At 37.0% G+C, this 21,871-nt stretch overlaps 1 protein-coding gene across 1 annotated transcript; it reads left to right on the forward strand.

The window, feature by feature from the left end:
- The first annotated feature begins 1,264 nt into the window (after positions 1-1,264).
- Positions 1,265-19,602, forward strand: LOC134540538 (type I phosphatidylinositol 4,5-bisphosphate 4-phosphatase-A). Its single transcript, XM_063383344.1, has 7 exons — positions 1,265-1,494; positions 1,581-1,753; positions 5,733-5,942; positions 9,685-9,734; positions 12,424-12,514; positions 14,059-14,113; positions 15,523-19,602. Exons 1-7 carry the CDS (start codon positions 1,425-1,427, stop codon positions 15,606-15,608), a joined length of 735 nt encoding a protein of 244 aa, XP_063239414.1. The 5' UTR covers positions 1,265-1,424; the 3' UTR covers positions 15,609-19,602.
- Positions 19,603-21,871: the final 2,269 nt, after the last annotated feature.

Below are 21,871 nucleotides of genomic sequence, written 5' to 3' on the forward strand. Positions count from 1 at the left end.
GCCGCTCCGGAGGGAGAGGAGAGTGATGGGAGAGGAGAGGGGAGCAGTAATTTTTTTTTAATGGGGAACCCCCCCAGGGGGTCCACCCCGCCAAAAAAAAGTATCTTTATTTGAAAAAGAGTAGTACAAAAGGTTATTTCCATGAAAGAGAAAATTTGACACAATAAACAATAAAAAACAGATATTTACAATATGATATACAAGGCACTGGGCCCCTCCCAACACAAGAGTCTTTGGGGGCTGGTGATTTATGAGCGGTGAAGTGTTTCTTTAAATGTGTTGGTGAAGTTGATGATGGTATGGTGGTGAGACCAGGCCCGTTTGGCTCGGGGCTGGCCTGTGCAGACAGCAACTGGGATGATGTTTCGGTGGGGTGGTCATGATAGAGGTGCTGGTGTACTGTGAATCATTGGTCCCACAGCACATTCTTGTGCGAACTGCGAAATAGGTTCACAATTGAATTCTTACTGTTAATTTCAGCCAATGAAATTTCGCGAACTATGCGGCATCTGTTTGCAGTGTTAATAAATAAACATATTAACTTTCAAAATAACGATAAAACTATTATTATCTCGACATTTTCTTACCACAATATGGTTAATAAATATAAACATATTTCTAGTCCCGCCAAAAAAGCACCCTGCTCTTCTCTCATTGGCTGTTGTGCCATGCGTACGCGACCGAAATAAAATATATTCATTTCACTCCAATGCGAACGACCTCGCTCCCATGCACACGACCAACTTTCTGCTATTGTGAATCGTTAGGGTAGGAAACATGGCGTTCATATCCTATGCACACGATCTACTGTTACTGTTACTGTTATTTTTTCAATTGTGAACCCAACCTTATTTGCTAAGTTCTCTTCGCCAGTTCTGGTTGTTTGCTCATGATGTCAAAATATATTTAAAATAAAAATATATATTTTCGTCAATGAAACCAGTTTTCAATATTGGATGTAAATAAACCTTGGCATAACATCTATTTATTCTAATAATGTGTCTAATGGTTCTTAGTTCTCTCTTAAAATTGACTAACAAAATTATTGAATCAAAGATGGCGTTTTTACGTTTATTTCCTCTTTAAAATTGAACTTAAGCGATACTGATATTTTCTTGTATGCAGTATAATTACATAACATAAAAGTATTATGAAAGGTTATTTCATATTTACCTAATTTTAGTTTGGTTTACTTTGTTTAATTTATAAGTAGGGTTTTTATTTTTCAATTTTTATATATGAAGTTTTGAAAACGCCATAAATTACTTCAGTACAATGTAGCAGGTTTTTATTTTTGTTAGTTGGCAACATTATCATATGACAGTTCTCTGCCCTGCTTGTTTTTGCGTTCTGTGTGCACGGAATGTGGTTAAAGTAATCGCCAAGTTTGTTGTTTAATAAATTCTTTGTTGTTAGATGTTGAAATGGGGGACGGAGAAAGACAACCGCTACTCCAGAATGACTACCCTGCGAACAACGGCGGCTACGTGCCAGGTAGGCGGGTGCGAGTGTGTAGTTGCAGTCGGGGGAGTCGGGAGAGTCGCAGCCCCGCGGGTCACAGGGTCGTGTCTTGTCCGCAGGCCAGCACGCGACGGTGTCGCCCATCGGGCCGGACGAGCTGCCGCCGCCCTACACGGCCGCCAACCAGGGCGGGGTGCCCATGGTCACCTGCCGCGTGTGCCAGGCCATGATCGACATCTCGGGCAAGCGGGACCAGCATGTCGTCAAGTGCGCCCAGTGCAATGAAGCCACCGTGAGTACCGCTGTTCGGGAGGTTCTCCGCCTGGGGTCAGGAACAGTGCTGGGGGAGAAACACAAGCAGTCGGCGTATCAGTGGCTGCAATCACCTGACGTGCCAGAACGGTTGCTTGATTGAGCGTAGACCGTCGGAAACGTAGCTGAGTGGTTTGGTTCATTTAAATCCGGGACCAACTGCATCACGAACAGGCGTTGGCGTCTGTACGTGAGGCTGCGCGAGAGCTGTGTGTCGGTTATCTCACTCTTGCCGGGTTACAGTTAGACTGGAGTCCGCGGCAGGCGGGAGTTTCCTATTCCAGTTTTATAATTTGTATCCGGATATGCTTTGTGATGTCTTCCGTGAGTTCAAATTAAATATGTAGTTCTGGAAATTGTTCATTTTTGAAAACTGGTGCATAATTTAAAAACTAAGAGTGTTTAGATTTCTCCCCTGTGAAATGTAACTTGATATTTAGATGTATTTTGGTGAAACTTTTGAAAACACTGAAACTTTGGTTTTGCCGATTACTGTGCTAGGAAATTCCTTAAAATTAGGAAAAAAAATTCATTAAATACTATAATGTAATGAACCCAGCGAACATATTGTTCTATAAAGCTGTTCTCTACACAATATTACTCGTTTAGTGATGATGATGAGTTCTTAATGCTATTGTCCGAGCTCTGTGACTTGAGACAACATCGTGACTTGGCACCTGCTGCACATCTGGGGTTTCAAGGGGGACCTAAAAAAACAGGACCGAGAGCATGCTGCCATTTGTAGAAGTAGTAGCGTTTTCCCCCGCTAGATGGGATTAGTAGATACTTTTACTAAACAGCTGTCCATGGCGCATCAGTTTGTAGGTTAACGTTTTATTCTAGTATTGTTTTTATCGTACTGTTCTCGTGTTACGCCTGCGAAGTCGCTATGGCAGATTTAAAAGAACAAAGATTGTGTTTGAAATTTTGTTTCCTGCTTGAATAATCAGTAATAGAAGCTTACCAAATGCTTAACAGGCTTTCAAGGAGGATGATATGAGCCGCACACAAGTTGTAGAGTGGTTTGGGCACGTAGGAGATGAGTGTTAAATCCATGCTCCTTCTGAGTGCCCTGTCTCAAAACAATGAAAACGAAAAAATTTCTCCAAAAAATCAATGAGGATTGTTGTTTCCCGATCAACGAAATTTCAGCAGAGACTGGAGTGAGTTGGAGCTCGTGCCAGCAGATTTTGACTGAGGATTTGCAAATGAGACGTGTTGCCGCTAAATTTGTTCTTCGCCTTCTCAAACAGGATGAAAAAAAACTTTTGATTGAATTTGAGAGAGGACAGGAAAAAAAAGAGATTGAAATTTATCCAAACTTTTTGACCAAAGTCATTACAAGTGATGAGATTTGGTGTTATGGGTGTAACCCAGAAACCAAGCAAGCATTAAGCCAGTGGAAGACTCCCAACTCCCTCAGACTAAAAAAAAGCAAAACAAGTGAGGTGGAATGTTAAGACGATGATTATTGATTTTTTGTTTATTTTCGTGGAACTGTGCACCAGGAATTGGTTTCCCCTGGCTGGACTGTTAACCAGCACTAATATTTTTGGAAGTTTGAAGACGTTTGCGAGAGGATGTGCGGAGGACAGTCGGGTGACTGGTTCCTTCATCACGACAACGCCCCGCACTCACGGCCTCTCAGAGGCCTGTTGTTCCCCACCCTCCGTATTCGTCAGATCTAGCCCCGTGTGATGTTTTCCTGTGCCCGAGAATGAAGAAAAATCTAAAAGGTAAGGTGGAGGCGGTAAAAACAGCTTTCCAAAGGGCACTGGAGGATATCAAAGCTGACGAGTTCCAGAGATACTTCAAATAGTGGGAAAAAAGACTTGACAAGTGTATTAAATCTAATGGAGAGTACTTTGAAGGTGACTGAAGGAATTGGGTAGAAATAAATAAATTTTATATTACAAAATTTTTTTTTTTTGGGTTCCCCCTCGTGTTATGGCAGTGTGATTCTGCAGTGGTTTGCCCATACCTTCAGCCGTGTGGAGGTAAAGGGACAACAACAAACTGTCCTGGGTTGAGAATAAAATATTCCACGAGTGACAAAACCCTAGATGGGGCAGGTATTGAACCAGGGACCTTTCGGTTGACCTGTCACTGACTATAGCGTGTCTCGTGCTTAGTTTGCAGTGTGAGTTTTATTGGACATTTACTGTCTCTTTCCACTGTATGCTATCTACATTAGCACTGTCCTTGTTCCGACATACTATGTTTTCGGAGTACATGTGTTTTAGATACCTTAATATGCATACCTTTATGTAATGATAATTTTTTAATTTTTCTGAAAAATGTTTTTTTGTGAAGGAAAATTGGGAATGAGAATTTAAAAAAATATATATTTTCTAGTATTTTGTTACGAGCATCATCTTAAAATATTCAATTTTTTACTTCTAAGGAATTTTAATTAAAGCCATCTTGATTTCAACTGTAGTAGTTTACAAAAAAAAAAATTATTTAATGTAGTGATAAAAACTTTGAGCATGGCACAAAATTTAATGAAATGCCTTTTTTTATAGTGACTCATTGCTAGAAAAAGTTTCTACTGTGAAACAATAATTGGTATTTAGCATTGCATTTTTTTTTCTGTCAGAATGACTGCAGCTGTAGTAATACTGACAATAGATACAATTTCATGGTCTTACAAATAATCAACAAATAGTACAATAAAAAAGTATTAAAATTAGTTATAATTAACAATGGTAGGTATACACTATAGTATTCAATGTTTACAATCCGAGTGGTATCCATGTGGCAACACTGTACTGTACAGTACTGCAAACTGAGCGTGAGGTGAACTGATGGATTGAACTACCTACTGATTGGCTAAACCTCGCTAGCATATCGTAACCTGAGGCAGGAACGTGGTTGGCGAGTCGCGTGTGACCCTGCGACTGGTGCAGTCTGCGAGTCACAGAGGAGATAGCACCCCCATTGTTTCACGTGTGAGCGTAGATAACTGCCACTGCTTAGCCACTATTGTTACTGTTACTAGCTTCATTTTCCATATTCGCCTATTTCTGTCTACGATTGCGTACCAAAAAGGATGGGGATTATGTTACATATAAAGTAACTCTTTTTTTTACTACACACACTATTCTTAAAATTTATTAGTAATAAAAACATACAATTTTAAATACTCTTACCTTTACAACTAATTCAATTCGTAAACATAAATATATATCAATACCATCTCTTAAGTAAAGTAATATTAATTCTGTATTGGTATAATTTTGTTAACCGAATATGAGAAAACATTATATTTTAAATATAATCAATACAGAAAAAAGAAAAAAATGTACAGAATGTCACTTTTTCATTTTAAAATAAAATTTAAATGAAATATTTGCAAAAATAAAGCATATATTAGGATTTAAAATGTTTCTACAGTTAAGTCTATACACCTTGTTATATTTTGTTAAAACATGGAATCCCACATTTCTTTTTCAACATTTACCTAATTTTATTCCTTGCTGGATTCCTAGTTTGTATGTCGGTCAGAAGGCTGGGTAAAAATATGAAAGCCACGACCGACCTAAAACTGACCCGTGATGTGACACGCGACACGCAGGGGATCTCGTGTGCAGAATGAAGCCAATCAAAATAATGTCGATCATGAAAGGAACTAGATAAGCGAATAGTGATATTTTTATTCTGAATGCTCTATCTCAAAACAATGGAAACGTTGAAAACAAATTCCCCAAAAAATCAATGAGGATCGTTGTTTCAAGATGAACGAAATTTCAGAAGAGACCGGAGTGAGTTGGAGCTCGTGCCAGCGGATTTTGACTGAGGATTTGCAAATGAGACGTGTTGCCGCTGAATTTGTTCCTCGCCTTCTCAAACAGGATCAAAAAAAAAACTTTTGAATGAATTTGAGGGGATATTGTTCTGTGCTGTGGTGCTGTGTGTTGTTGTTGTTGTTGTTGAGAGCGCGGGGGTGCCGGTTGCAGCCGATACGCAACGCGCCGCCGGGCAAGAAGTACGTGCGCTGCCCCTGCAACTGCCTGCTGATCTGCAAGAGCTCGTCGCAGCGCATCGCCTGCCCGCGCCCCAACTGCAAGCGCATCATCAACCTGGCTCCGAGCCCGGTGACCCCACCCGTGCCCACCATGCCGGGCATGTGCCGCGTCAGCTGCGCGCACTGCCACGACACCTTCCTGGTGCGTCGCGCCGCCCCTCTGGCGTTTCAATCACTGTCATACTGTTTACATACTATCTCATTGCAGTTTAATCACTGTCTAGATTTCTCGGTCCCAGTCATACCTGCACAGGTTTTTGTAATAGAAAAAACTCTTCGTGGAGGAGAAGTTTGAGAATACACTCCATCAGTTTTATCAAGGAGTTTAGAATCTACTCTCACTTTGTCGTACACGCCGAGGGGCGTATACTTGCATGTCGAGTCAGTCCGGCCATTTGGACCGGTGGTGGAAATGCCTGATTCACGGACCTAATGTACATATGTACTTTGAGGGCTTCCATTTCTGGAAAGTCTGAGAAGGGGAATTAATTTGACTTGAAACCCTGGAAAATTCGTGGAAATTTCCGAGCGATTGTAATTTGAGGGGGGAAAATGCCGTGCTTTAGTCTGCCGTCACCCACTCTTGTGTTTGTGTGCGGTCGTACACACTGTTAAGTGACGTTTGCAAGGGTCCGTTTGGGCTAGTGCAGCTGCGGAGATGGTGGAGGTATTTCCTTCAGTCAGTTACAAAACAGCTGAGTTGGTAAAAAAAAAGGAAATATTTATTTCAAATTTTGGTCGGGGAAAAGTTAGGGAAATAGTACTACAGTTGAACCCTGTTATAGTATTCTTCAAGAAAGCAACATGAAAAAACAAAACATAAGCAGGAAAAGGTATTAAGCAGGAAATAGTAATTTAGTACTTGTCAGTGTTTTAACTCTTTACCAATAGACTCATCAAGCTATGTAAACAAATTTAAGGTTAAAACTAGAGCTGTGCCGATACGAATCGGCAGAAACAGATTCTACCAACATTTAGTTGAATCAGTGTTTCTGCCACTTCGCAATATGCTTGTTAATTTTGGCAGATATTAATGAAAAATGAAAGTGCCTGTCATATTAAAAATCCACCAGTTCCCTTTTCATTTTTGTACTACTTCATACGTTGCTCACATCCATTTTTATCTACGTGTGCTAGTGTACATATAAATCTTAAACATTCTCTGTTTAATATTGTTCTTGAATCTAATGCATCGTAAATAAATATATCACCAGCACGGTAAAGTTAGATAAGAACAAAAATGTGGTATATTTAGAGCATGGCTACCACTACAAACAACAGGAAATACGAACTGCTTGAACTGCAAAGACATGTTAATAACATGATAGAAACATTATTGAACTAATTTGCATAGTTTTTAAAATTCATTAAAAAAAAAATATGATGGGCAGAATAATTATATAGAATTATATAGAATTTATAGAATTGATTCTTTTAATCTTTTGAATCAGTTACAAGTAATGATTCATTCAAAAGAATAATTTCTTTTTCTGTGGAATGTGGCTCTCATAAAGAATCATAACTCGTTTAATCTTTGGAGTATTAGATACGTCTTTGCGCCTGGCTGGTTATCGTAATCTGCTTGACTCGGATAGCTGAATGCTGACTGTTACAGAAATATTGACTGTTGATCACTGCAAATGTTTCCTGCAGTGATGCATATAACATTCGGGAGTATTTGCATGCATAATTGCATTAATGAAGATTTTTTTATACTTATATTCGAGCACGATTACCCCAGATAGTCTTGTGGGATGCCGCGGTGTACCGGGGTTTGTGGAAAGTTGATTGTGCGATGGTTTACCATTGCTTTCCCCAGTCCTGGACCTGAGTGGGAAATTTTTTTAAAGTGAAAAATTCCCGACTCGGCGGGAAATTAAAAATTTGTACCTTTTATTTTCCAACCAGAAGTTTGACACACTGAGTTAAACATGTCAGACATATTTACATTAGATAATGACATAATTAGCATGTGTTTGCAAAATTACATTAATATTCATGTAAGTTCAACATCTGATGAAAATTTTAATATTATAATTTTGTCTAAAATATAAACAGATGTTAAATAAAACTTTTATTCAAATGATGTTTTTCTTTATATGATATTTATAATTTTTAATTTAATAAAGACAACATCTTAAACACCTCGTTTTAGGACCGCTCCAAAAAGCCAGTACAAGCAATGTGAAGTACCTAATTAACCCAAACATGGTAAGAGTGGTACATTTTTTGGTTGTTACTTTCCCTGTTACTTTTAGTTTGCATGGTTTTTTGGTATTTTTTATTTACAAAGTTTATGTTTGTATATGTGAAAAATAATTTTTAAACTACTACTTAACTGTTGATGTTGTAAGGTGTACATACTTTTCATTTTACCTTAATTTATTTTCTCAAGTATCATTTACTCTTGTGTGTACACATAATGCAGCGATTACTGATTACTCTGACTCCCAATGTCACGATTCTTTTCATGAATGAATTCGAGATTGAATTAGACGGGTCGCTTGGCCAGTTCTTGTCTTTTTCTTTTGCTTTTTCGTTCTTCTGACTCGTGTTTAACTTACAAGGAATCGACTCTCTAAGAACCAATTATTTACATCGCGAACGACTTGCATGATTTTGTTTGCTCAAAGATTCGTTCGTTTTGAACGAATTGTTCGAAAACGACATCACTAGTTCAAGTGTTAGGTACTGTAAATTTTCGCCGGTGCACACGGTAAGATGGTATTGGAATTCCCGTTCTTGAATTATAAATCTGTACAAAGTCTCAGAATGCATATTTAAAATTCATTTTTTAAACTTTGTATTTTGTGAATATATAAAATAAATTTTTTAGCCTCCGTTAGTAAAGTCATGTTTGAATATGCAATTAACGGATCATCAACAAACAAATGAAAACAAGCTAAATATACATGTTAAAAAAGAGAGGTAAAAATACATGCGCATTTGCTGTGCGTGTTTTTCTTAGAATGAGTTATTTTGGATGATTGAGTAAATTTATAAAAAAACTTTAACTAAAGAATCTGTGAATCTGCAACAGTTGTATTGACATATCAGCAAAATTTTGTGAATTGGTACAGCTCTAGTTAAAACCACTGATGGATACTCTCAATGTTCAAATTTGCGTAATTTTTCAACTTCACACTGCCACATTTCAGTAAAATTGTCTCATGATTTATTGATTTGTGATGTTGTTTAGAATGGGAATGCCTTTTTCCAATTTTTTCACCACAAAAATTATAATTTTGGGATTCCTACCAATGAATAAAATAAATTAAACTTGATCAGCAATAGATAACATTTTTTTGCCATCGCAGAATAGTTGGCAAACTAAAATATTGTAGGACTACATACGTACATCTGAAAAAACACTAGAATGGCAAGGAACAGAAGATTTTTTTTTTTTAAGAAAAGGGTGCCAACAGACACGTAACTGCGAATGTTTTTTACTTTGATATATTAAATACACAGCATTAGCCAGCAATAATGTGTACTAGTGTCCTGGTACACTTACATTTTGTTTTTTGAACAATCTACATCTATATAATAACAGTGATTGTAAACAAAAACGTATGTAACGTGTAAGGTAAACCATTTAATATATTGAACTTTACAGATGGGATACGTGTTGGAATTGTTAGGTTTTTAAAACTTCATATTTGTTGCATTTCTTGAATTTTATAAAGCAAACCTTGTAAGCAGGAAACGCACCATTCGTGAAATGTTATATGCAGGAAATAAATACATTGTCCTTATGGGGGAAATGTTGGGACTTAAAAAATATGACATAAGCAGGAACATTATAATGGGATTCTACTGTACGTTACTGATTATTGTTTTTTCCCAAATGTTGTCCTCACAGCCTGTGTTGTGGTTTGTTCCAGTTCAACACCCTGAACAATGCCTTGGCCCGGTGCCCACACTGTCGCAAGGTGTAAGTATGTTCGAGATGCGCCCTTCGCCGTGAATTCTGATAAAACCAAAATAACTTTGACAATACCAAAATGAAAGTTAATACTCCATAAAGCACTGAAATGCATCGAAAATCATGAAATTAATAAGCATTTAAAACCAAAAATTAACTCAAGCCACAAAAACCTAATCTTTTAATACAGTAAATTCAATAATTGTAATTTATTTATGCAAGAAGTTTGTACCTAAATGTGCGTACCAAATAAATTGGAATTTTTAACTTTATTTTTATCATGCAACTGTTATTAGTAACTTAGTTCTACATTATTATGGTACTTCTTCCAAACACACCAATACTTGTCAATAAATTTTTATTGTTCCGAATAGTTAAACATGTGTATTGAAAATTATTACTTTGTAAAAGTGCACACACATTATATATATATATATATATATATATATGCATATGCATATATATGCATATGTATGTTTATATGTATATATTAGTCAAAATTGTTTAAGTGCCACATTTGTTTAATAATATGCTATAGTTATTGAATAAACATAATTCATAAAAAAGATATACTTCTTCAAAACCCCAATTAAAACTTACACCAGTCCACACATACTTCATTTGAGTACCTTGGCACAATATTACTAATAATTAAATTAAATACACAACATTTTTTAAAAATGTCTGGGGTCTTTAAACATCTAATATTTTTTAAAAGAGAATGTCATGTGCTACTTAAGATAGGTATGTAGTTGAAAATCAACAACTTTGGTTAACGGTCATGTAATTTATATGAATATACATTTGACGAAAAAACAATGAAATTTTTTCAAAAATATTGTTTTAACTTTTTTTGCTCATGCCAAAAGGCACAACTAGAAAGTAAAAATAATTTAAGTCCTACTCTCTGAAATATATACAAAAATAAAAGGATGATTTTAAAATGTAGGCATATATCCATCTAAAGTTTGCTACCAAAAAATTTGATTAATTCAATTTGGACATATGTCATTCCAGTTTTGCGCTGTTTGAAATATAAACATTTTTTTCCATGAAAAACAGCGCAAAAATGCAATGGCATACTATGTGGTATGTCCAAAGAAGTGTATTAAATCAATTTATTGCTTGAACCATATAATGAACTAAAAAATTTACAGAAATACCCAATCTTTATACAGTCTAAATCAACTTTTTTAACTGGGTGTTTGCTTAGTGTCTTGTCAATGTTTATCATAAACTTCACAGGCGCAAGAACTCGCTGACAATATAGCACACCAGCAGCAAGTCCCGTGGTAAAAAAGGAACAGAGCTGAATGTCTCATAATGGGTTCTTTAAGGGACTTAAGCCCTTAAAGACTCATGTGCATCGTTATTTAGTCGGTAGTTCCTCTTCCTCGCTTTCAAACTAAGTTTCCTGTCCATGCAAAGTCTAAATTGCAAAAATTATATTCCAATCAAGTTTATGCGAAAAGGGCAAACAATTTTTTTTTCAGTTAAAAATTTGTTCCTGTAGATTTCTGTAACGCCAAACTACGCGCCTCAGAAACAGTTTCAGCACAGACAAAAGAGTTAGTTTAAACTATGCCTCATAACTCAGCCTTAGTATATAAGATAGTAAGTGAAATGAAACATGCACTTAAACACTGGTAAGAGCGAGGGGTGATAAAAATTTAATTTAAAATTTTGCGTGTAACGTACGCGGATGCAAAATAAATTGTGCCAAATACGTTTATATTCATCCTTGTCACTGGGTTTCTTCTGTTTTTTCCTTCCTTCTGTTTTCCACCGCGGTAAATGACAGGGATAGCAAGTGCGGTGTTGTAGTGCATAGTCGTACACGCTATGAAACAGTGCAAGGTTCTGTTTGAATATTAATTTTTGTGTATTTTAGAAATAAAGTAAGTGAAGTGAGAATCAAGCCTGCTATAGGGTTGTTAAAAGTTAGGTTTAATCTTTTTTTTCCCCCAGAAAATTCCGAAATAGTTCAATTATTTAAACATTTAGTCGGAAAATTTTTATTTTCGGTGATGGAAAAGTCAAGGAAATTTTATTACAGTTTTGTGCGGATGACGTGCTGCTGGTAATGGCTTTCGTGAGTCCGCCTGACTGTAGACCTGCAATAATTGTGTGACAGTTTTCTTTTTAAATAATACTTTTTATGGATGTTTTAATGTTTGAGACACCATGTAAATGTTACCAAATTATTTATTACAAAATGACTGTAGGTAAACAGTAGTATAATACTTGATGTACGCGCTGTGTGTAGTTATCTGTGAACACCAGGGGCGTAGCCAGGGGGGGTTTTAGGGGTTCAACCCCCCCCCCCCCCCCCTTAGCGCCAAATATTTAATAAAATTTCTTATTCATCACTCAAACAAATTTCATATTAAAAATTAATTAAATTTTTACCATTACAATATTTAAATTTAAGTACCGAAAACTGCTAAAATAGCACTATTTTACACCTTAAAATCCAAATTTTTCCGGGAGAGGACCCCCGGACCCCCCGCTTTAATACGGGGGGGGGGGGGGGGGGCATGCTTCATAACACCCCCCCCATAACAAATCCTGGCTACGCCACTGGTGAACACTACTGTGTGAATGCTGATGAATCGCTGGGGCCGGGAGAGTGGCCGCCCGGCAGAGGGAACGGACGACGCTGCGTCGCCGCGCTGCAGCAGTGCTGTTTGTTGCGCAGGTCGTCGGTGGGGCCTGACTTTGCGCGCACGCGGGGAGTCATGTTCCTCATCTTCTCCCTCCTCTTCATGGCCGTGGGCATCGGCGTGACGGTGAGTAGCGTGCTTGTCCCTCCGCGCTCCTTGCCTCTCGGTGGCCGTCGAAATTACAAGTCTGTTCGTCGTAAACCTTCCCCGCGTTATGCGCTACCTCCAGAACACATTTACAGTTATGGCCGTGGTACCTTTACATGTGTATATAAATTATGGATTTAGAAGTGTTGTACATTAGGTATGGAGGAAGGAGCCGAACAAAATTTTTGCCCCTGGGCTCTTAGTTTTTCTCGACAGCCCTGCTTGGAGTTTATAAGACAATTAACACACGGTGTGTTTCGTGGGTGAAACTAAGTAGTATATAAGCTCTGAGTAACCACAGAACTAGTATAAAGTACACACAGTCTGTAGTAGTATAAAGTACAGTGTGGAAAAAGTATTGTTTACTTGTATCTCATGATATCATAATATTTTAGCTGTATCCTAAAGATGGCAGGATCCTGGTTTTCCCAGAAAAACCAGCAACATGTCTTTCCAGAAATATCAGGCAGGAAATTACTTTTTCACGTTACCTGATTTCATTTCGGTAGTATACGTCTCTGTGTGCCAAAATTGTTGTAAACAAACTGTTCTCCAAGAAAGCACAGTACTCTAACCTTATTCAGTGCACACACATGATCAAAAACACACCATTTTTAGAGGTTCAGAATCAAGCTATTAATTTTGGCGAAAAATATTTACAAGCACTTTATTCAGTACTTGAAACATACACCAACTAATCAAAGTTATTTCACTACTGTCACGAAACAATACCGGAACTTAACTGGTTCACAATTGAAAATAAATTTTTTAGACATATTGTATAATATACAGTTTTTTTTCCATATGACTTTACTAGTTTCTGAAAATAAAAATAAACAAATTAGTTTTGACCATGAACTACATAAACAAAAACATTGCAACTGTTGTGCTATGGACAAAATGAGAACACATTTGTTGAAAAAAATGTTTAAATCACTAGTTATGGTCGATCTACCACATTGTTCTCATAGCAGTAGCTTACATGCTGCATTTATCTGTGACATTATAGACATTACAGCTTGTGCCTTGAAAAATAAATAAACATACATGAAAATAAAATTGCCAGAATTGAGTGGAAATTTGCTCTAAATATATTTATAATATTGCTGAATATGTTTGTGGCCTTCTAAATAAATAAATAAAACAAGTGAACAATTTGAGTTGTATGTAAGTATCATATAATTTTATCACTGTTTCACCATTCAAACTTTTCATTTTTAATACAAGGTTATTATAAAATTAAATAAGGTTAGCCTTATGTTGTGAGTTTTACTGTCCTTGAAAATTACCGACCTTTATCCCGTTCCGTTTCGCACTGGAAATTTTTTTCTGCCTGAAATTTTCCCAAACATAAATTTCCTATCGTACCTAGCAGTACTATTTTCCTTTGCTATTTTTATGCACGTTTATAAAATTTTCAACCCAGTCTTCCACCTATTACTTTGATGTATAATCATGAACATAATTAATTTTAATAATTTCTTATATGTGTGGCTATTTGTGAAGTTTTGTTTTGTTTGCAGGTGGGGACGTACCAGCTGGCCCGTAGAAACGGAGGAATATACGTGGCATATGTCGGTAGGTGAACATCATGTACCTTGTGTGTGTGCTTCAACTCTGTCAGACAGTATGTCCTTTTTCTTGAGGCATTCTGTGACTGCATTTTTCAGTGGTGAATGTCCAATTTTAAATGGAATTTTAATTAATATTAGTTGTTCGGAAATGTTAAAACAGGAAGGGATCCAGACCAGCAAGATATTTACATTTCATTATTTGCCTGTCGCTGCACAGTGCACAGAAACGTAAACAATGGTAACCAATGAAATTGAACTTCACTGTTATGAAAAATTAAAGTGAAAGTAAAAATGAGAAACCCAGAACATCACATGGTCAGGACTTGAGTTCATAATAAAAATAAACCATGAAGTAATGATAGAACACTAGATATTCTTGTGCTTGAAACATAAGCAAATATGGGTACCATGTGACCAAATATTTGGATTCTGTTGGTTGCATGGAATAACTTAAATCAAAAAACTCAGTATTGCCAAACTAATCCATCCAGGTCTGATTACGGGATCTGTCTTTGTTTCCGTATCATTATAGAACGTGCTTAAAGAATATCTCGGATGAGAAATTTTTAGTGCCAGATTTAAAGGGCACAATTAAACTTGGTTTCCATAAGAGTTATACCATGCACTAGAAAAATATTTTGTTGTACTGTCGTGTATTAGCCAGCTTTGTTTCCATGAATGTAGAATAAATTGTCAACAGGCAACTGATAAAGGAAAATAACTTTCATGCTTGTTAAAATTTGTGATGATTCTGTATAAAATATCATTAGTTTTGTTAGCGGACACATTAAAGGTAGTTGACGACTTTAATGAAGTGGTATCAAGAAGACAATTACAGTGTAATGTATTTTTATAGCAGTTTTGTACAAATATTGCATTTAATATTGCTGTTCTTGATGATAAAGACCTAAAAAGAAAATTAAAATGTACATATTTATTAAAAATTCCTATTTTGGCCTATAATTGTCATTAATTTCTATGGACTTTAGTTTGTCACTATCCGTTTTACCAATGTTGCTCCAAATAACTATGCCGTATTCGAGTTAAGATCCAACCAAAGCTATATAAAAACCAAGTATTGAATCCAAATTAGATGCAGTGTAGTATATTTAACATATTTAATCAGAGCTATCATTCCATTTGCATTTGATATAAGTGATTCAATGTGATTATGAAGGAATAATTAAAAATCCTAGGAGATTCCAAGATCTCTTATCATGATTGGATTTTGTAAAAGTTCAAGTTTATAGTTTATTGCTCAAATTCGATGTGATATTTCGTGGATAAAGTTGTGGTGGTGGTTTCACCATGGTTGAGGTGAACCAGGTTGAGACGACACCACTCGCAGCAGGTGAGTGACGGTCGTGAGCTGGGGACACGCTGGGGCACGGCGGAGTGTTGCGTTGTGCGCAGGTGCGTTCATCCTGTCGCTGCTGGCCATGGCCCGCAGCCTCTACTACTTCTTCATGAAGGTCAGCCTCATCGAGGGCCCCATGTAGGCCTGCCAACACCGCGCCACCGCGCGTCTCCGACCATCGTCACCACGTGCATACACAACGTTTTATTCCTTTTTTTTTTACTTTACTTTAAGTGTCATTTCACTTACAGTTTTGTTCTTGTGATGTGCAGACTGCTCCGAAATAAGAGTACTCAAATTACACGGAGTGGCTCACAGAACGAAAGTAATTTCGCTGAGTGTCATTATCGGTTGATCATCTTTAGAAAAAAGAAATAGTAAAAGTAGAAAGCAAATAATCTAATCTTTATATTCTTATATAGTTAAATGAGTCCCATTTATACATATTGGAAATCTGAAACAGGCAGCCACTAGCAAGTACAAATCAAACAAAAAAACCAAGACAGAACAACTTAAAAATAAAAAGAAACGAAGTGTGAGAGTAACGGACTGATTCGGACGTTAAGGCCGGTCTCTGTCACATCTAGGAAACTACTGTAGTTATAGATGATATATGTAATAATACTAGTTTATCTTTATTTGAGTAGTTGTAATAAAGGTTCCAGCTGCAGACAGGAACCACGCGAGGCTCCGGGAAGTTTGAGTTGTTTGTTCTGGAGCAGGCTGTACAAGCAGCTTCTTAGTGTTAGTTTAGTGTAAATGAACTTCAAACCCCATCTTGTTTGGTTCTGGATATATTTGAAGTCATTAAGTAAATGTCTGTAGCAGATCGTCGAGAGTGATAGATAACGCGGCGTGAAAGAGAGCTACAGTCTGTCCTCTAGAGAGCATGTGTGAGAGTCACATGTTTTGTGGTACATTGTCACTTTTTCTGCTCAGCAGAATCAATCTTCGATTTAATCAGCATTTGTTGTATAGTGACTCTTATGTTTTTTCATAATCTTTGTATTATAAGTATTTTTAAGTGTTTTTATATATTTTTTTTGTTTAGATTAATTTCTTTGAATTTGTTTACATATTTCTCTTGTTTAAGCATATTGTGATTTTTCTGATTATTGTGGGAGGGTCAACTTATAGAATTAATGATATTGTGATGTCATGTTGGGTACACTTAAAGAATATGATATTATGTATAAAAGCTCTACAAAGTAATTTGTTGTCATTTGTTGTAACTCACATGGGGGTTGCTTTTATGTCGGTAGTTTATACAGTTCAGTAAGTTCTGATCAGTAGTTTGTCATTGTGCTTTGTTTGTCCAAATTTATGTTGCATTGTGCCATAAGTTTTGTCTGGTTAATAAAGTGTACTCATTGGTTACAGGAATAAAATATACAACTTATTACTGGAAGTGTTGAGAGAAATATTGGAATTGTGGCAACATCACCAGACTAATGTTCTTGTGAACTACATTTTTAAGTCGGATAGTACTTTCCAAAAGTACTACTTATCCATATCTAGGTCATGAAAGATTTACAATTCATTTGGTTAAAGCTTCGAATTTGGTTTGTTTGTAGAATGTTGTAATGGACATTGGAAATGACAGTTTCTGCAGAACGGTAGTGTACAGGTGTGTACAGTCTACTTACTGGACCTGTACGCTAGCCATGCTCACAGTACATGAAACACTTCAGAGAAGCCGGCCTGTGGCATCTGGCATCTGGAGTGTTACGTAGTCTTTCCTTCAGAACTGTGTATATTGCTTCTCATGCATTCAGATTAACTTTCTTACCTATGTTCTTGCTAGAGGATGTAGGGTTTGGTGTTGGCAAAAAGTCCTGTGTAATTTTATAACATAAAAATTTTTTAATTGAATTGGTTGTGTATATTGTTTTTTTATATGTTATCACAATTGTTTACTTCTCATTGTGTTGTGTCTGCGAGTGAGCATATGTACCTATTCAAGTTTGTTGATTAAAGTAGAGTTTTGTGGAAACTGCATTAGTTTTCAAATTGAGGCAAGTTCAGATAGAGCAACTCTGTTTCAACTTGGCAAATGTGTATGAATCTCGTGCCTGTCTATGCGACCAGTGCAACTAAACTGCAGCTCGTACACGACGTAGGATGACCTTGAATGTTCGAGTGTGACGGGAAGTAACGGAATGTATTGTAAATACATTAAATTTTCATTTTGTGTTTGTTATGAGGAAAAAATCAACAGCAAATGTTAATGAATCATGGGAGAACTAATAGCGCGTAGTCAAAAATATCAACTCTTGTTTTTCAGTTCGTCTTCTTCACGTTACATTCTTTTCTTGGTGGCATCAGACATTGCAAACCAATTTCATTGTAATCAAAACTGTTGTGTATGTCATATATGTAGTGCAGAGCCAATACCAGCTAGTTCTTCTTGGCTGTTAAGCAAAATATAGTCATTTCACAAAACTTAAGTATATGATCATACAAATCTTTCAGAAATAATAACATGATACTACAGATACTCTACTCACAAGAATTCAGAGTGCAACAGATATGTTCATTTTCGAATGACTGCAAGAGAAAGAGAAAATCTACGTTTTCCAGATCGACTTGTCTTAAGAGCTGGATTCCGTCATTTTCCTGCCAGTCAAAACATCTTCACTTGTTTGTATATGATATTTTTTTGTTTTAAGTTGAGCTGTCTTTATTTGTGAATATATTTATTTGTTCTAAAATATGGTTTGGAAAACAAAAAAGACTGGCTAGTTTTGAGTTTAAATTTGTGCTGTTAACAAAATTGATTGTCCAAAGTAGACTCCAAAACATAAAGATTAGATGGAATGCACTATAATCATGTTTGTTCTATAGTGTACGTAGTCAGTCGTCAGAGGGCTGTTTCTGTTTGATGCTGAATTATCTTTGACCATGAACACCATAAAATTGCTAATCACGCAAATTATAAACATTACTTGAATTAGCATGTTAAAATTTGTAATCGTTTATTCGCAAATACAGTACCTGTAATAGAATGCAGTAGTCACGGCATATGTTTTAGATTGAAACAATTTATTTAAGAGATGCCTTTAAGTCCCGTAGCTTTAACAAGACCACTACTAATCGAAGATTGTAGTTCAAAGGATTCTTAGGCCTGGCACACACAGAATGAGGCAGGACAGTTTGTCTGGTAGTAGTTGACTTTCATGTATGTATAGAAAGGCGATGCACACTGTTATCAGTCGCGGCATGACACTTCATAACTGTCGTGATCAGACACGAGGCAACAACTGCTCCAACTTGGTCGCGAACAGACTGTCTGATGGCTGTAGTGTTCTGTGCATGCGTGAGTATGAAACATTTGTAAACAAAGACATGCCGTAGCGTGTTAGTGACCTCGTATCTGACTAGTTAAACACTGTTTTTCATTATTACATTCATTTCAGTAAATGTTCACTTGTTACCAATTTAAATTAATTTTTTTCTGTGTATGGAGCAAGATGTGGATTTATTAGTGTATTTAATACAGGAAAAACTTGTTTATATAATCCATCTTTGAAGGAGTATCAAGACAGCAGTATGATTTTAAGTATTTGGGAAGAAAAAAAATCAGCGAAAATATGGAGTTAATCTGTTGGGAGAAGAAAAAGATAAGCTGTCACGAAGCACCGTGTGGTGTCGCGTTGAGTCTTGTCTGATTCTGTGCTCAGCTTAAGTTTATATGACAGATAAATAAAATTTAAAGTAATTTTTATTTCAACTTTATACACTTTATCCTTTTAAGACAGAGCAAAATCATTTGAAGAATCACACTTTGTGACAAGAAACAGAAAATTGGCATTTCTTTGAAATGCTAGGAAATAAACATAGGCTTTAATGAATTAAATTATAATTTAAACTGCTGGTGTTTGGTATTGGCTGAAAGTTTGTGTATTCTGTACTTTTGATTTTGCATATTTGTATTGGGTTCTATCTGTTACTGATAACAATTGAGAATGAGAAACATGTTTGCAGGCTATATTTGTCGTGGATGAACTGCAGGTTTCTTCCAGGTCGGCACTTGTGCCGCGTGAGCAGGTAGACTGTGGTTTGGAGCTGCCGTTGTGTTTGCTGCAATATTGTATACTTGTGGAATATATTACGTCAATAAAGATATATCACTAACACTTGGTGTATTCACTTAGTGTGAGATGTTGTTTTTCCTCTGGTCGGGAGTCAGCTGTGTTGAAACAGGAGGAGCCAGTTAGAGCCACGTTCAGTACACACAAATCACGTTGACTGTTTCACTTGTTTGCAATACTAGCAAATTGTGCAGTTGATAGTCAACTGGCCACTTTGTGCACACTGCTGTGTTGTGATTTAACTCGTGATGAATCTTAAGTCCAGTTGAGTTTGGGGGGAAGGGGGCAGAATTTTAAACCTGCTGGAGCAGATTTGGGAGGGGGTTGTTGGTTGCAGGAAAGGCTCGGTGCACTGTAATCATTGTATATTATCTCTCTCCTCTCTCTACACATAATGCTGTAATACATGTGGCAGGAAGAGGGTTGAGAGACAAAAACTTGGACAGCAACATGTAACAATTATGTGCTCTCAATAAACATTTTGCAATAGTGGTGGGGTTATTCTCTAAATTCAGGAATCCTGAATGACCTGAACAATTCAGGGAGCCCCGCTGCCCCATGCCACTAGGCTGAAACCGACCCCCTGTGCACTTCGCTTCAATGCACAGTATGGCAGCTGGACCCACGCCAAAATGTTGGCGAGCCAATAACAGCCATAGAGTACCACAGACACAAGGGTTGGCAACACCTTTGAAACCATTTCCAAACATTGCCGCTCAATAGGTGTGTGCATTAGAGGTGGGTTGTTACAGCAATTTTCGGTATCTGTTCCAATCTGATACAGATACAGTAATGAGTCTAGTTACAAGTATCTGATACTTTTGTATCAGAGCAGTAGCGGTCCCAGGAAGCGACAAGGTATCAGCATTCTCGTTACAGGGTACACATCCTCCGTGCCGTCATCACCAGCGGTAAAAGGTATCGGTGTCTCTGATACATTATTCATCACGCCCGATAATTCTCTACCTCTGTTACTCTCATGCCCGCCTGATACAGCCAGTATCAATCAGTTCAACATTCACTGCAGTTCGTCCTGGCCATGTATTACCATGTATGTACATTGTTGCGGGCTGTCATGCTTTGTAGTTATTAGTATAGTATCTTTATAGTGAAATAAGGAATGGATAAGTGCAGGAAAAACTTAATTTGTGTGGAATTTTTTTACGGAAAAAAATGAGTTTTCTAATTGTAATTTGTGTAAACAAACACTGAGTTATAAATCATCATCGACTAATCTGAAGAAACATTTGAAATGTAAACATTGATATAGTATGCTCACTAATGTACGTATCTGTTTTTTTTTATTTTTAATTTTTGATAAAATCGTAATCTTTTAATGTATGAAAACACTAGTTACTAATTGTTTTCGAAAAAAAAAGAAGTCCATCTGTTGATTACATCTGTTATTAGTGTCAACTGAGAATTTATTTGCATTTTCATAGCTGTAGGTGCACAAATATAAATATTATATCTTGTATTAATGCACTGTTTAATATTAAAATTTCATTAGTTTTATTATTGAACGAGACTGTGCAGGCACTGCGTACTGAGCGTACTTTGATGTGGGACAATAACCAAACGACTCGTAACAATTTCGCTCTGCGCCTCTCCTTCAACGCCTTCCCCTGCGCTTCCTCCCCTACATTATTTCCCTTCTTTATCCCTTATTCGTCGTTCCTGCTCCCTCCCCTTTCACAAGCTCCGCCCAAGTGACCGTCATCTGCGATCGGGTTCTGCGCACATTGGCCGTGGTGTTGTTCCAGGCGAATTCTGAACTGATACTAAAGTACTTGATACTTTTCAAGTGTACTCGTTTGCCGTTCCTGATACAGGCGCGTATCAGTGACAAAGTATTAGGTTGTTACTTTTCGACCCACCTCTAGTGTGAAATTAGGTTTGTTTGACTCGAGGTCTCTTTTTGACCTGTCAACTCTCGGGGCGCCCTTTTCCGGAAGCAGTATGGCGGATGGTCGTTTTACTCGCGGGGGCAAGTTGCTCTCAGGTCACTCAGGTCATGCTCTCGATGCTCCTCCTCTCGAGGAAGAGTTGCGAGGGCAAGTCGTCTGCTGGTTGCTTTGGCGCGACTTTGACGATGGAGTCAATATGTTATCAAGCTACATTTGGTGATGACGGTAATATTTTAATTAGATGACGACATTGAAGCGGAAAAACATTTCAAAATAACTTATTTGGCGTCCTTTATTTAAAAATCACAAGATTTGCAATCGTTTCCTAGTACAGGTTAGCTTATGCATACCACAAGCGGTTTAAAGTCAAAAAGCAATATTTATATATTTTTACCTTCATCAAGCTC

The sequence above is a fragment of the Bacillus rossius genome, chromosome 17 (genome assembly GCF_032445375.1).
Source record: "Bacillus rossius redtenbacheri isolate Brsri chromosome 17, Brsri_v3, whole genome shotgun sequence".
NCBI classification, from domain to species: Eukaryota; Metazoa; Arthropoda; class Insecta; order Phasmatodea; family Bacillidae; genus Bacillus; species Bacillus rossius.

What these genes read in the sequence shown, in the direction of transcription:
- LOC134540538 (XM_063383344.1), top strand. Translation starts at nt 1,425, where the DNA reads ATGGGGGACGGAGAAAGACAACCGCTACTCCAGAATGACTACCCTGCG. An exon ending in CCCAGTGCAATGAAGCCACC is followed by an intron (nt 1,754 to 5,732) that starts GTGAGTACCGCT and finishes TGCCGGTTGCAG; the next exon opens with CCGATACGCAACGCGCCGCC. An exon ending in TGCCCACACTGTCGCAAGGT is followed by an intron (nt 9,735 to 12,423) that starts GTAAGTATGTTC and finishes TTTGTTGCGCAG; the next exon opens with GTCGTCGGTGGGGCCTGACT.